The 16,001-nt window shown below is 40.0% G+C and overlaps 1 protein-coding gene across 11 annotated transcripts in view; it reads left to right on the top strand.

The window, feature by feature from the left end:
- LOC307038488 (neuronal cell adhesion molecule-like) overlaps nucleotides 1–15,533 on the top strand; it is a 76,058-nt gene extending 60,525 nt beyond the window's left edge. For 5 of the 11 annotated variants that reach the window (XM_079679906.1, XM_079679914.1, XM_079679909.1 and 2 more), the window contains 17 exons: nucleotides 333–457; nucleotides 751–780; nucleotides 1,535–1,636; nucleotides 2,451–2,648; nucleotides 2,857–2,927; nucleotides 3,574–3,799; nucleotides 3,922–4,037; nucleotides 4,131–4,335; nucleotides 4,847–4,969; nucleotides 5,393–5,569; nucleotides 6,627–6,662; nucleotides 7,124–7,183; nucleotides 7,434–7,553; nucleotides 8,678–8,839; nucleotides 9,463–9,594; nucleotides 10,913–10,991; nucleotides 13,484–15,533. In XM_079679906.1, the coding sequence (XP_079536032.1) occupies nucleotides 333–457; nucleotides 751–780; nucleotides 1,535–1,636; nucleotides 2,451–2,648; nucleotides 2,857–2,927; nucleotides 3,574–3,799; nucleotides 3,922–4,037; nucleotides 4,131–4,335; nucleotides 4,847–4,969; nucleotides 5,393–5,569; nucleotides 6,627–6,662; nucleotides 7,124–7,183; nucleotides 7,434–7,553; nucleotides 8,678–8,839; nucleotides 9,463–9,594; nucleotides 10,913–10,991; nucleotides 13,484–13,730 (2,209 nt within the window). In that variant the 3' untranslated portion in view covers nucleotides 13,731–15,533. The remainder of the gene's footprint in view (nucleotides 1–332; nucleotides 458–750; nucleotides 781–1,534; nucleotides 1,637–2,450; nucleotides 2,649–2,856; nucleotides 2,928–3,573; nucleotides 3,800–3,921; nucleotides 4,038–4,130; nucleotides 4,336–4,846; nucleotides 4,970–5,392; nucleotides 5,570–6,626; nucleotides 6,663–7,123; nucleotides 7,184–7,433; nucleotides 7,554–8,677; nucleotides 8,840–9,462; nucleotides 9,595–10,912; nucleotides 10,992–13,483) is intronic. The other 6 variants (XM_079679911.1, XM_079679913.1, XM_079679915.1 and 3 more) reach the window with 6 other exon arrangements.
- The last annotated feature ends 468 nt before the right edge of the window (nucleotides 15,534–16,001 follow it).

Genomic DNA, 16,001 nt, shown 5'->3' with positions numbered 1-16,001 from the left:
TGGATTCCAGAGAAGAGAAAACTTTGAAGGCCTTTTTCTCAAAATGATGACTCGGTGACAGTCATTCTATAATGTGACATATTTCGCTTAATATTTGGAGTAAAAAAACAATCCTGATATCATTAGAAAGCTAGGAATATCCTCTTTCCAACAGTGTATACAACTCAAAATGTGTCTTCGGGTCAATGCGACTGATTTCGATAGAGCAGGTCACATATATCAGTGTATGGGTCTGTTTCTTTACTTATGTAATCAAGTCTCTTGGATGCTTATTCTCGTAGACTACATGACATTGTTGATCTCAACTGTCTGTATGAATGGTTTGTTTCCAGATTAATCGTGGACTCAGACAGCCTTGCCATCAGTGATGTGACGGAGAACGATGCGGGGGTGTACACCTGCATCATGAACACCACTCTGGATCATGATTCAGCCAGCGCTGAGCTCACTGTTGTCGGTATGTTCAGCTTTGCAAACAAACTCACAAATTATTCAAGTGTAAAACTCTCTCCGTTCCAGCTCTTCCCAGAAAAGTGAATCCGTTCAATAACTGTGCACAACAGATTGCCTTTCAGCGCTTCAAGGTTAATTACCTAGAGTTTACCTAAGAGGGCCGGGGCGGATTTAGCCAGCTCTTGTCAGCAGCATGAATATTTGATTGTTGCCTTCTTAGCGAGACAGATAATCTTCTTTGCTTTCTTATGGCTGACTGACCACTAAACTCTTTCACTCCTGCCCTCGTCCTGGCAGAGGCCACGCCAACACCAGCGGTTGCTTACGGTAAACCTGCAGCACACCTGAGCATCCTTCTGGCTCAGCCTACGTGGACCTGCGTTGTTTGTTGGATGTTTTAGTAAAGTGGTGCATGCTGTTGCCCGAATATTTTATTTTGTATTTCTTTTTCATTATGATTTAGCAGCATTTATTCATTGGTTTTAACGTGTTTATTCTTTAAAATGTACTGTATGTGTTTCCCTTTGTCACAAAAGTGGATACATTTGAAATGCATTACACACTTAACCTTTCTGAGAAGCAATTTTCCACTCACGCTTGAATGCAAGGATAATTTGTAAAGCAGACAGCGCCCCGTTGCACCACTTGAGATCTTTCAGATGCACCATTTTCATCATCACTCATTTATTCCAAGCATGCGATCCACTTTATCATTACAATTCCAAAACATGAGCATTAATTTAACCTCTCTAGTGAGCCTTAGACTCTATTTCATGCAGAGTGATTATTGAACACGCTCAGTTGAGCATCAGCCGCTTCATATGCATGATGCAGTGTCTGCATGTGTATTATAGGGCACATAAGATTGCCAAATGGAACATGTAAGGAAATGGAAAAGTAACTGAAAGGAGTGCTTGGTTAAACAAACATATTATCATATTTTCTAGTAACACAGAAACAGATTTATGTCACTAGTTATCCCCTTTTGCTTTTGCTTCATCTTCTCGTGGCATGCACCCTCCTGATCCTGAAGCTGTTACTTTGTGCTAACGTTGCTGCCTGTGCTGTTTCTCCTCTTCAGAGCGACCCGACCCCCCGACTGACCTGGAGCTGACGGACCAGAAAAAGAGGAGTGTGCAGCTCACATGGACCCCTGGGGATGAACACAACAGTCCTATCCAGAGTATGTTTTAAGTGTGTTCATGATGTTGTCTGAATTTGTGTCTGTTTGTGATTTATGTGTTCACCCAAGCCGTTTGGAAGTTTCACATCCCCTTTTTCATATTAATTTAACTCTTATTTTATCTTTTAATAGAAAGCCTTATATTAAAAACTGGTGGTGTGTTGCTTGAAAGAAATAGGAATGTAGGAGATAGGGACAGTTAAAGATGATTTTAAGATGCATTTTGTAAATTGTGTGATCATTTTGACATTTTGTTTTACATATCTCTCTCTAGTGAGTCTCCCAAAATTATGGAAATGCAAAGCTAGTCACTGCGGTATCCTTTTTAATTAATTACCATTTTGACATTTAGCTGGATATGTGAGCAGAATCCTAATGATCTGCAAACCTTCGGGCTCCATCTAATTACAATCAACCAATATTCCAGTACTAAAAAAAGTCAGTGAAAGATCCCCAAATATGTATTTTAGAAAAAAAACAATTGACCCTACAGGCCTGAAAGGAGGCTGTAAAGATGTTTTAGTTTTGTTATGCCAAAGTACAGCTGAGGTCAGCTAAAAACACACCAAAACGTCCATAGAAAAACCACTACTTCAGCATTATCTACTTCTAATGGCTTAATCCACAATGTCCTTTGAGCCCAAAGTACCACCAGATGTAGCATATTTAGACATGATCAGACCTTTTGACTTTTTGACTTGCAGCATCCAAAAAGAAATCATATGTAGTCATTCCAGTTGTGCAAATGGACTGTCAGGCAGTGTATAAAGTGTTCAGTTGTATACAATACTTTTATTTTTCCTATTTTGCACAGAATTTCTGATCCAGTTTGAAGACTCGCTGCACCACCGAGGTCACTGGCACAATCTTACCGAGGTCCCTGGGAGCAAGACGACGGCTCACCTCAAACTGTCGCCCTACATGCACTACACTTTCAGAGTTCTGGCCTTAAACGCTGTGAATTTAAGCCGCCCCAGTTTTCCCTCCAGGATGTTTAAGACCGAACCTGCAGGTACAGACTTAATGTGGAGATTCTGATGGTCTTGTTCTGTAAATGTCATGTTTTAATAGTAATTCAATAATCAACCAATCTAATGATGATTTCTACATACGAATTATCTTTAAAATGATGTTTAAACTTTTATTGAAAGTTAATCGGTGTTTTCATCTGGGCTTCACTGGCGGTTTCATATTGTCTTTTTTTTTTTTTTTTTCTTTAGCTCCAGATGAGAACCCAACAGGTGTACAGGGACTGGGGACGGAACATGATAATCTTGTAATCTCATGGAAGGTAATAAAGTTGAAGCCATCTGTTTTATCACGTATTTACTGTAGTCCATGGAGTACCACCAAATATTACCATGTCGGTACCACTTTACAATAAGACTACCCTTATAAAGGGTCTACGAATAGTTTGTAATTCATTTATTAATTAGGTTGTGAACACTTTATAAATCATTAATAAGCTTTTATAAGACATGAGATAAACAGGGCAACTGTGACCGGTTGCTTGCCAAATAGTGAGCCCACATTTATCTGTACTGCTGAGCCTTATATTGGCTACCTAGCTTACTTCGTCTTCTTCATCAGCCAGCATCCTTGGTATCTGTTGTTCACCGAGTTGATTCACGCTAAGTAGCCAATATAAGGCTTAGTAATCTTGCCAAATAGTTAGCCTGTGTTGATGTATGAAAACTATGTTAGAACTGGTTTATAAATGGTTCTTAATGATTAATAGAGTGTTTACAACCTAATTCATAACCTAATTATATGTCATTGTACCATAAAACACTTTCAATTGCTTTCTTAGTATTCTCTCCTCGTTATCAACCACCAAAAGTCCACCATATTTACCAGTCGGTCTTTTTCTAGAAAAGTATTGTATTGGTTATTGTTTAAGTGTTGGAAAATAAGTTAACATTTCTCTTTCTCTGCAGCCGCTGACAGGCCTGCAGTCTAATGGTCCGGGGCTTCACTACAGAGTGATGTGGAGGCAGAAGCTGATGGACAGTGATTGGACCACAGTGACCGTGGCCAACAACTCCAAGTTTATTGTGTCTGGAACGCCCACATTTGTTCCTTACGAGCTAAGAGTTCAGGCAGTGAACGAACAGGGAGCTGCAGCTGAGCCGCAGACAGCCATCGGCTTCTCTGGAGAGGACTGTGAGTTAGATCCATTCTTTCCACCCTTAAAAAAAAAGTGCAAGACACCGGAGTAACCTTTAACATGTACTTAGTATGTTTCCTTTGTATTTACCTGTCGTTGTGTTGCTTGTTATGTGCAGTGCCAGTGGCAGCTCCAGAAAATGTGCAGGCCATGCTGCTGAACAGCACTCTGGCTAAGGTGCACTGGGAACCTGTGCCCGCCAGGTCAATACGAGGACATCTCAAAGGATACAGGGTACAGTACAGAAGACCACATGCAGTGTAACATGTAATCAAACCTACAATAACACACACTCAACACTCACTGTATGCTACCTGTGTCCTGTAGGTGTACTACTGGAGAGATCGCAGCCTCCACAAGCACAACCCCCATCATGCGGAGAAGCAGATCTTGACCTTCAGCGGGAACCACACCCACGGCATGCTGCCCGGCCTCCACCCCTTCAGCCTCTACTCATTCAATGTCAGGCTTTATAACGGCAAGGGAGAGGGTCCGCCCAGCCCCACCCAGCAGTTTGAGACGCCTGAAGGAGGTAGGAGAAATCTTTCTTTCTAACTGCAGTTGATAGTCCGTTATTGACACATATACAATCTTTTTATTTAAATGCATATCAAAATACTCTCCGTGGAATAATATTTTGTGTTTTGCAACTCATTTTCCACACACAGAAAAATCAGTAACATAGTTAAAATTCTTGAATTCACATCTTCTCCATCTCCCTCCAGAATATGTGAATATGCAAATATGTTCTTGTTTACTTACTATACGCAAACAATTATTTTACTTTCCTGAGAAGTCAATTCTTAGCTTGTGAGCCCTGGAGGTTTCAAATCTTCACAGCAAACTAGTTTTTGATTATGAGAAATAGTGCTCATACTGTACACACTTAACACTCTTAGTTGAGCACTGAGAAATGTTCCTCTATAAACTTATCAAACCATGCACATACGTCATCCAGCACAGTAAAGGTACAAAACAATCATAACATCTTGTAGTGGAGAGGGACACGTGTTTCAATGTTCATGTTTCTGTGTCTTCTGCAGTGCCAGGGCCTCCTACTTCCCTGTTGGTGACAAACCCCAACCTGGACTCTCTGACCCTTGAGTGGAGTCCTCCTCACGACCGTAATGGACACATCACCGGCTACACCCTCAAATATCAGCCAGGTGAGGCTTAAGAAAACAGCTGAACTTATAAATATCTTCAAAGCAAATGTCACCTTCTTTCATGTAGTGTGTAGTTTTGTATGTTCTTCTTTGTCATGTCATGTACTGTAGTGTCATCCTGTTCAGATAGATACAAAAAAGTAGTACAAAATAAAATAGACCGTAGAGCATTTTAAGTTATTGTTCCTAAATAACGACACAAATTAACAAACCTACTTTTGTCACTCCCGCCTTCTGTTCCTAAACCCTTCACCTCTGTGCCCCAAACGTTTCATTTCCACCTTTTCTCATCATTGGCCTTCATCCAACTTCATCTTCGCCCCCTCCTCCTCCTCCTCCTCACACCTCTATTCGACTTACCTCAATACTTCCAAACTTCAATCTCCATCCCATTATTCCTCCCATTCATCCTCCACCCTGTAGTCAATGACTCCAATGAGCTGGGCCCGTTGGAAGAGCTGGCGCTGCCCGCCAACGAGACCTCAGTCACTGTGTTCAGCCTCAAGTACAGCACGCGCTACAAGTTTTATTTGAATGCGATAACAGTCAGTGGAGCAGGCCCGGCCATTTCTCAGGAAGCTGTCACCATCATGGATGAAGGTAAGTCAGCAAATGCAGACAGCAACAATGAAATGATCTGAATAACAATCATGTCTCCCTCAACTCGAAAGCTGATTAATATGAATTGTTTCTATTGCTCAGGTAAGAGGATTTGAACACAGCTTTTTTCTACAGAATAGTATTAAGTATTAAGTCCATGCAAACGTATTGCCAACTCTTCAGTACACTTTACTATTCTTCAAATGTTTTTGATTATCTTGCCTTCATCTGAGGAAACATGAAGAAGATGATTGTAATTTTCCTTTGTCATTTTTTGTTTTTATTTGATGTACAATTGATCTTCATTACTTCTATGAACTTTATACAGAACAAGAATCAACCTCATCCAGATTACAGAAACACTCATTTATTTGATTAATGTATTGATTAGTTCACAGCATTGACTCAAATACTTGTTAAAGTGATTTATTTATACAAAAATGGCAAACACTTGCTAGTTCCAGATTCTCCAATGTTAAATATGCTGTTTTTTTAAGTTTCATATCATAGTCAATTGAATATTTTTCTAGCTTGTGGCTGCTGGTCGTACATTACAAGCAATTAGAAGATGCCCCATCTGTGGAAAATCATGATCAAGATATTCTTAATATTGTCTGACATTTTACAGACTAAAAACTTAATCAATTAACTGAATACTCAAGACAATCCATTTTTACAATGTTTCTTAGCAACAGCCCTGCTTTGAAGACAGAACATTGTCATGTGTTTTGTGTTCATGTGAAATCCTACATTGTATGTTTCGCAGTATTATGCACAGTTTCATAGCACTATCTTTTATGTTAAGCATTTTATATAGCATGAAGTACATAAGCTCTTCATCCATGTGTAGTGGGACCTGAGTGTGATCCAGTTGCATTGTTACACAAGATGACTCATGCTGTTATAAACCCTCAGCCTCATCATCTCTTACATTACGCGGCATGACCTACATACATGTCTCACAGTCACTGTTACCTACAGTGGCAGAGATGGCGGGGGGTCGTCCCGTTGTGAACCTTCTCCAGTTGTTTCTCTGTGTCTTTTTTCTCTCTACAAGCTCTAATATCACAGCATGAAGTAGATGTGGCCACAGGTACTGTTGTATCTACAGTCGTGCATGTTTTACAGATCCAGCCATAGCTTCAAAACCCAACGCAAGCATGCACTCCTTATCACTGAGCAACTTCCCCCTCGTCCCTTTCAAATGCTGCAGCCCGCCAAAAGTCTCTGGCTGATTTCAAAGCAGAGGAAAGTTCAAAGCAACACAGATAAAGATGCTGTGTGACATGTGCTTTTTAATGTCATGTGATAAAACTCTTTTAAAGAGTCTTTTAAAAGCACTCGGCTGTTTATTCACTGTGCCTTTGGAGACTTTGACCCCCTCCTCACTTCTTCACGCTGGCTGCTAGTGATTCTTTCCGCTGCATGGCAGGCGTTTGCTTGGCATGTCAATGAACTGTGTGCGCAGTGTATGATGACTTCAGTGTCTGGTGTCTCTGCCGTGTGTGTCTTGTTTGTGGTGCGGTCTTTACCCCCTCTCCATGTTGTTTACAGGAAACACGCAAACCCCTCATCCCATTGCACCATCTCCTCCACGCCGTCCGCCCCACAAGGGTACAGACACTGCTGCCATTTCCGTAGACTTCATGCCTGAGTTGTTAAATGATCAGCTTTGTGTGTTCTTTAGTTTGTTGGTATAGTGTCCTTAGTTGACATATCTATTGTGTAAGGCTATGAGGGTCTAGATTGGGTGATGCTAATAGCATTTATGTGGACTATTATTCATCATTTAATTACCATTTATTGGATTGACCTTTGACCCACGGATGGATATTGATGGTTGTCTCTTCTCTTGTGTGCTCAGCTCAGCCTGCGAGTCCTTTTAAGAACATTAGCTCCTCGTTCGTAGAGGACGGCACCCTGATCAGTTGGGAGTACTGGGGCCCGGAGAGAAACGTTTATGTAGAGTACATAGTGAAAAACAGTAAGCAAAGCATCTCATCTTTTTTATTTCTGTCAGTTTCACACAGAGGTGTCAAGAGACTCCTACTTCATTGTTGGCTCATGCAGGTGAATATAAATATTGGCAGTCACGTTGAAGCTGGCTCCTGCCAACGTGGACCCAGATGTAATAAACGAGGCTTTCTGTGATTGATTTTCTAATTACCCAGGCCTCGTATTGCCTAGAGTTGCTTGCAGCTCCCGCGACAATCTCATTGGAGCTTATGTAGACAAACATCCCAAAAAGCAGCACAAACATTCTTGTTATGCCAATTAATTTTTGACTGAAGCGGTCTCCGTTGTTTTTATCCACCTGCAGTGAGGATGAAAAGCCCTGTTGTATGAGTATGGCTCTCTCACACCTACTGTTTAATAGATTCAATTAGCGAACACGATAATCATAGATTCGCAGTCATTTAGACAATGTTGTTATCAAAAAATATTATCTTGTGATCATAAGTCAAACACATTTCATATTAAGCTCATCACCACATGTATCATTCATGGTGGCCCTGAAAGATCAACGCACTACAGCGTAAGGAAACACACACAAACAGAGGAGAAATAATGAAAAGATATTCAGCAACTTCACAAGACGTGCTTAGCAACCGTGGCTAAAAATGGAAAGGGATCAAATGCTAATAAATGCAGACAGCAAAACCTAATACAGGAAACACAATGGCATACTAAAACATTTCAAGTCGCACAGAATGCAAAACAAATGAGTTGCAAAGCATCACTTCAGGGGACACTAAATATTGCAGGTTTGTTCATCACTTTTTATTGTCCCCCAGAAACATATGTTTTCTAACTCAGTTTTGTTGTGCAATTTGCAGCATTCTTTAAGTGCTTATGTTGTCTTTTTTGGCTTCAAAAGTTGTTGATGAAGGTGGTGAAATGTGTCTTCTTAAGTTGCAGTGTGCGTAACTTTCAGGGCAATAATTCATTAATAGACTCCATCATTTACAATTAAGATCTAATATAGACCAAATTAGCTGCAGTGTAATCCCATTTCAGTAGTTATTCACATCCCATGATGTCACGACACATCTGAAGTTGTGTGTGCTCCCTCAAAAGTGCCTCTCTCCGTGAACGTCCCTCCTGCAGGTGAAGGTGAAGAGGAGTGGCAGAAAGAGCTTGTGAACGGCTCTCAGAATGTAACGCTGAAGGGCTTAAAGGGGGGCCTCTCCTATAGGGTGCGTTTGGTGGCCCAAGGTCACCACGACCAGTCGCTCCACCACTCTGAGGAGCTTGTGGTCTCGGTCCCAGGTGAGGCAGTTCCTCGGTGGTCGCCTCCCCCACTGGCCTGGCATGGCCCTGTACCGTGCATTGTGTAGTATATGTGTAGTTGTTTGTGCCGTTGTGTAATTATAATCCAGTCTAGCATGGGTTTAACAGATGTGTTGTGGTCACTCTGTATGCCAGGCATGAACTGCAGAGATCTAGAGACAGTGTGTAGCAGCTTGCATGATTGTGTGGTTGAATCTTTAGCGTATTGAAAGTCAGTCCATGGTAATTCTCATATAGAAGTTGTATTTGTTTCTATATATATATATATATGTTTAGTGGTTTAATATCCAACCTAATATCACCCACAGTAATCCTGCGTGTACAGTGTGTGTGTGTGTCTGTTTGTGTGTGCACTTGTGTGAGAGAAAGAGACATTTTGTACTAATGAGGCTTCAATATTGGGTCCAAGTCACCATTAGCTTAATCCAGGAGATTTCTAACTCTTCTAACATGATCCACTCATGAAGTGAAATCTCTAACAAGTAATTCTTAGAGAATGTCTCGTTTCATGTTTGTTTTAGCATATTATTATGGATACATGTGTTCTATTTCACCAATCATAAATCATCCAGGCCTAAATGTTGAGTATTGTCCTCCTCCAGCTGTGGCGAGCAGACAGGTGGACATCGCCACTCAGGGATGGTTCATCGGCCTCATGTGTGCCATCGCTCTGCTCATCCTGATCCTCCTCATTATCTGCTTCATCCAGAGGAATAAGGGAGGGAAGTATCCCGGTGAGTAGAGGCACACACACTAATATATAAACCCGAATGCTTTGTTTGCCACGTTCAAATTTTTTTTAATAGGATTTTAAGATTAGATTTCATGGTTTTGGAATATTGCTTTGTTTGTGCACTGAAAGCATACTAATCAGCCCTAAGACAGCTCTTTATGACAATGTATGGCTGCTAATGGAAATGGCTCTGTTTATTTTTGGAAAGAGATTTATCCTTAGAATATCTTGATAATGGATCACTTAATATCTTGCTAAATATTTTCAAGTTATTTTTAAATATATTTCCCAATTAACACTATGTTTCCTTACTGTTACTCTTACCATCCATTATGTATTAACCTGAGAACACTTACTGTAAAGGTGGGGTAGGTAAGTTTCAGAAACCGGCTCGAGATACACTTTTTGTTATGTTCCATGGAATGCTCTTAACATCCCGATAGCAATGAATATCTTAAGTGCTTTGACAAAAAATCCATAAAAAAATGTCATCTGTGGAAGCCGTAATACTGTAAAAACTACAGGCTAAACGGATTGGATTGCCGCCCTGTCTGTCAGCCTTCCATCTCGTGCACGCACAAATGTATCTCGTGCCCTCATTGGGCGTGCCGTCATTGGGCGTGCATTGCAGCAGTACTTCAATGACTCGCCAGCAACAGGCGGCCACTTTCACCATGGCAGAGTTAGGTTCAACATCGTCTACTGGTCGCAAAAGAAAAAATGTAACGGAGCAAAGTAAGAACAAAAAGAAAGTGGAAACTAGGAGAAGTCAAACCAGAGTCAATATCGGAGTTGCTTTGGCTGTGTAGTATTGCTAACCTAGATGTGTTTAGCTTTGCCTGATATGTAACGTTACTGCAGCCTGCTCTCGCGGAGGAGGTGCTCTGTAAGGAAGTCTGAAGGAAGGGGCGGATTCTTTTTGGCTGTGTACTTTCAAATTTGACTGCATTCGAGTCAGTTTCTGAAACTTACCTACCCCACCTTTAATGTGATATGTTGATATTTAAAATAGGAATGTTGTTTGATATAACAAGAAAACATTATATTTTGATATACCGGTAATTAGAAGGTTTCTTGTTAAAGCTGAACAATTTGATATGTTGTACTGATAAAAAATGTATATTGTCTTGTTTACAAAAGGAAAAGAAAACATGTTTGGCATTACTCTGCTTTGCTTTTTGCTTAGTCTGAATAATGAGCATTTGTGATGACAACAGCTTGTATACATTATTACACATACTGTAAACCCACATGATTGTCTGTTACTCTACCTTATCAGCGGTTTTTCACATGACTTTCTTTTTCTTTTTTTGCATTAGTCAAAGAGAAAGAGGACGCACACACAGACCCAGAGTTCCAGCCCATGAAAGACGATGACTGTACTTTTGGGGAATACAGGTGAGAGAAAGTGCTCCGGCCTCTGGAGCTCCCAGAGCCTCATTTTACCCATCAACCCCTCCTGCCCCGTCCCCGCTCTCTGCCCAGATCTGCTCTCTCTGCCTGGGCTGGAGCTCTACACTCCCTCCTTCTTCTCAACCCTTACAGCTGACTAATAACTGACCCAGGACCACCAATAACAGAAATCAAAAAGAAGAAGAAGAAGAAGAAGAAGAAGAAGTGTCCCTCACCTGAACTTCTACGACCATGAAGCACAAACGTTTTCTCTCAGTTCTAGGACGTCCTGGATACTACTTGTGTCGGACTCTTGTGCGTGTATGACATTGTGGTGTCTTTTGAGAAGCAGGATTCTTCAGGTTCAAGTGATTTAGGGGTTTGGGTGTTTTACATATTTAGATAAGACTGTCAGGAAAATATATATAAGCTAGAGTCATGTGCAACGCAACCTAAACTGGTTCCAAGCATCGAATCCCATTCCAATAATAAGCTCCTCATATTCATCCTGTGTACAGTCTATATAGTATTAACACTTTGCCTAGTGTATTGCTACTTACATACACACACCTGATTGAAACTTACTGAATGATCATTCCTCCTGACTTACAGCAGTTACACAGACATGCTTGTTAGCATCCTCATTCTAGGCTGCTTCTCCAATCACACGCAGAATAAAGAAAATGAAGCACTTTACTTCTGTATAGCTAGCATTTCAGAATTGTTTTTTACAAGTCGATTTATAAGATGGTCTTGCTTTTATATTTTATATTCCTTTTTGTATTATGTAAACATAAATATGTTCTATGGATTTTATGCTGTGATAAATACATATCGATATATAGTATATATAAAATGTGACATGCATGGTGTGAATATCTGCTATATGGAAATTTGCTCTAGGCAATAATGTGTTGAATGGAAATATTGTTCATATATAGATATACAGTATATAGATGCATATGGATATTCTATGAAATTATCAGCATGTTTGAGGGAAACAGTCATAACTGAGTGTACAAGAGCTGGTTAATGCTGTTTAATTTAGGCCAGTAGCCATTCTATAATAGATACACTTCTTAAAGGATAAAGCTGCTGAAATTCTGCATTGATATTGTCAACAATTTGTTTAAATAGAACAAAACCCACAATGTGTTATTCTTTACCACAATACTTTCCAACTTCTCCTGCTTGTTTTTGGCTCTAAATCAGTTGTTGATGTTGGCCTTTTAATAGGAACAAGAAATGTAGATTATCACCAGACTTGTCCTTTAAAACTCATGTAGGGACCTATTTACACTGCAGGGGAACCTCCATTGGGCACGGACTAAAGAACACAGTAGACAATAAAACACAAGGCAAAGTGTACACATATTATAGTGCCTTTGTGAGAGAATACTTTCTATCCATGCTGTTTTATTAAACTCAGCTGGAACCTTACAATATGTCAATAAAAGGCATAACTTCACTCAACTGAGCTGTTTTTGTTTGACTGCAAGACAAAATACTGTCAATCCAGACGGTGTGTAAACGGCGTAAGTGCCTGTTAAAGTGTAATCCTTCCGAGGAGTGTGTGTTGTGTTGTGGGATCTCAGCTGGATCTCCTCATCTGATCGCAGGGGTGTAGGTCTCAGGAAAGGTAAGGGGTTTGTGTCAGGGCTGAGGGTCAATGTGCTGTACATCTAGCATGAGAGGAGGGTCAGCAGACAGTCGAGTCACTTTGGAGAAAAACGCTCGCTGTGTAAGCATCCCAGGTTCTTTCACGGCTGTCATAAAGTCTTCATCATGTAACCCACTTTGCATGGATACATATTTTATGGCTTTAATGTGCTAGTTTTATCCATGAAAATGCTTTTAAAAACTGATGAATATCTACTAAATTTAAAAACACTTCAACATTATGATGGCTTTGTGATCTTATCTCATTGATGTTCAACTCATGTATGTGGAATGTTTTTCGACTCTTATATCCAAAGAAAACCTTCTTTGCAGATTATTCATGCATTTTGCCAATTTGTGATTATTATCATGCTTGCTTTGGGGGGGATGTTTGGCTGAAACCTTGCTTTCCAAGTTTTAATTCACATCATTGCCTTGGACTTTCTGTTTGTCATCACAACCTCTTTCTTGGGGCGGGAAATGCTTTATGTCAGACAATACATTTACCACTTCATATTTGGTTTCAGGGGGAATTTGAACAGGGTATGATTGCTTGAGCTTTATTCCCCTGTTGCCTGATGGAAACCAACTAATCATTCATTGCTGCTGTTTTTTAGACATGGAGCGAGCTAAATTCAAATTTGCTTCTAACTGATGCATATTCACGATCTGACATTTTAAAAAGTTTAAAAACGACTTATTTTGAATCTGGAAAAAAACGTTTACCACTTACTGAATAGGTCGTTCAGTCAGTGCTCCATCTAAAAAAAAAAAAATCACTTTGTTGCATCTGTCACATCATCTCACCTGTAACACCTGCATGTTATTTTCTCCTTCAGTGACAATGAGGACCATAAACCGTTAAAAGGGAGCCGCACGCCGTCCAATGGGACAGTTAAGAGAGACGACAGTGACGACAGTTTAGTTGACTACGGGGACGGAGGAGACGGGCAGTTCAACGAGGATGGCTCGTTTATCGGCCAGTATAGTGGGAAGAGTGCCAGCAGGGAGAATGCTGAGGGCCACGAGAGCTCGGAGGCCCCGTCCCCCATTAATGCCATGAATTCCTTAAACTCTTTTGTGTAGGCCGCTGTGAGGTGCTGCACTGACTGCTCAATCCCTGCATCTCTCTGAGAGGGGTTTCCCAACACCGCATGGCTTTATGATCTCAGTCCCCAGTGCCACACATGAAATACACACCACAGCAAAGACTGTTTTTCCTTTGAAATCTTTATGGAGACCTGTGGCTCGATATACCTTACGCATTATTTAGGAATGAAGTAGCTCAACCAGATTTTTGATTTTAACAGTGCATGAAACATCTGATAAGACCTAAATCCATATTTAAATTAACACTTTGATATTAACAAGTGTTGCATTCTTACCAGGAATCTCTTATGGACTATGCAGTGCTCGTCTGAATTATATTTGTTTTTGTTACTATATTATATACTATGTTCAAATAGTAATCAGTGTCGACTATTACTCCATGTATTTTTTTTTCCAATACAAAAGCTTGTACAGGAACCTGTATTTAATAATGTAAATCCTTCATGTCATTCCATCAATGCACAAACTAGATCATGTACAGTGTAAATATATATAAAGTGAACTATCTTAATATTTGGAGCATTGCACACAGCATGCTTGGGATACATCCTCATCTGTCACCACCTCACCTGCGAAGGAGGGGGCGCTGAAATGCTGCATGGCCTGTCACATGACCTCATGACCTTTGCCCTGCATGTAACTTCTTGTTGAGCTTGAGCTGAAGGCCAGTGGGAAATGCTGAGAGGGGGTGACAGCCTGCCTCAGTTCCTGCAACGCTCCTTCAGGAGGTAGTGCCTTTTTTTTTCAAAACAACCATTCAATCCTGAAGTCTCTGTCAAGAGTTCAGTCACTGGAACAGAGACAGTGGTAGGACTGCAGAAGTCACATCCAAGGAAGGATAAGATAAGCTTAAGAGGACTGTGTGGAGGGAGGAAAAATCCATACACTTGTCGTTTTTTTTTTTTTTTAAAGACATCCCAATGCCTTGAGACACAGGACTGGCTTTGATTCCTCCAAGAAGTTAAGCGCACTCACATAAGATCAGACTAAAATCATAATTAAAACCGTACCAGGTGCATTTTCAAAGTGTGCACTCATTATGTACAGAACCTGATTGTATTTCTGCAGTGTATGAATGAATGTATGGATATCTGAGTGTGTGTGTGTGTGTGTGTGTGGGAATACATCAATCAATTCCTATTAGGCAACAATTGTTCACTTGTACTAACTACACTTGAGGGCCTTTGGAACAGATCAAGGTTTTTTTTCTCTTAACTTGCATCAAGTTTTTTCTTTTTTAAGTGTAGAATATTTGTTTATTTTGTAAATACTTTAATTGATTGTACAGGGACAAGCAGCTTATAAGGCAGCCTAAGAGGCAATATTGTGCATGATATGGTTTAACTTGATAGGATTGTATTAAATATAGAGTACTTGTAGAGAATATATATATATATATATTCTTTTTTTCTTTTCTTGCTGTGCACAGTGTACATTGTATTGTAACTAACTGGACAGAAAATTGCATATACATTAGAATTTTTTGATTGTTTTCGGTTTTGCTTGTCAGCGACTTATATGACTTTGGTATTGTACAACATGTAGGATATAGACAATATTAACTGAATTTTCTGATTTGTATTGGTTTTACGCAGTCCCAGGAAACTGCCAAAACGATGCTCTTTTCTGACAGTATTGCAAATGGTTTTGTATTTAAGAAACAGATTTGTACTAACAGATACTTTCTTTGTCTCTATTTAAGTTTCTCCTTTTAGTGCAAGTATGAAATTCAAGCTACTGGAAATATAAAGAATGAATAAAAAAAATATATCTGCTTTAGTTTCAGTTTTCAGACTCTTTATTCAAAATGTCATTGCCCTCTCTATAAGTTGAGTGATGCTCTGAATATCAGAGGATTCAACACGTTATAAAAGCCCTATTTATCAGTGTGTGCATGCTTAGTGCTACAAAATTGAATTGAATGATATTCTTTGCCCAACAAAAATGACACTACCATATGTGCCCCCTGATGCATTGGAGCAGGATGTTACTGTTGCTGCTTGTCAGGTCCCTCCAAAGGGTCACATGATACTTCTGAGAGTAAATTAGATAATTCATGTTGAAAAGTTTGTTTCTGTGAAATAACAGAGTTTAACTGCTTTTGACTTCAAACAGTTATTGAAAAGGGGACATTTATTTCTAAACATGAGTAGGAGCCCCAATCAGACAAGACTCTTTTGTAAATGGCCACAATCAAAGTCAATCAAATGTCAATAGGGTTACAAAACATACTCTGTTAACCTAAAT

Source organism: Notothenia rossii (assembly GCF_949606895.1).
Source record: "Notothenia rossii genome assembly, chromosome: 5".
In the NCBI taxonomy this organism is placed as follows: Eukaryota; Metazoa; Chordata; class Actinopteri; order Perciformes; family Nototheniidae; genus Notothenia; species Notothenia rossii.
The sequence above is the reverse complement of the archived record's forward strand: the minus strand, read 5'-3'. Positions and strand labels throughout refer to the sequence as shown.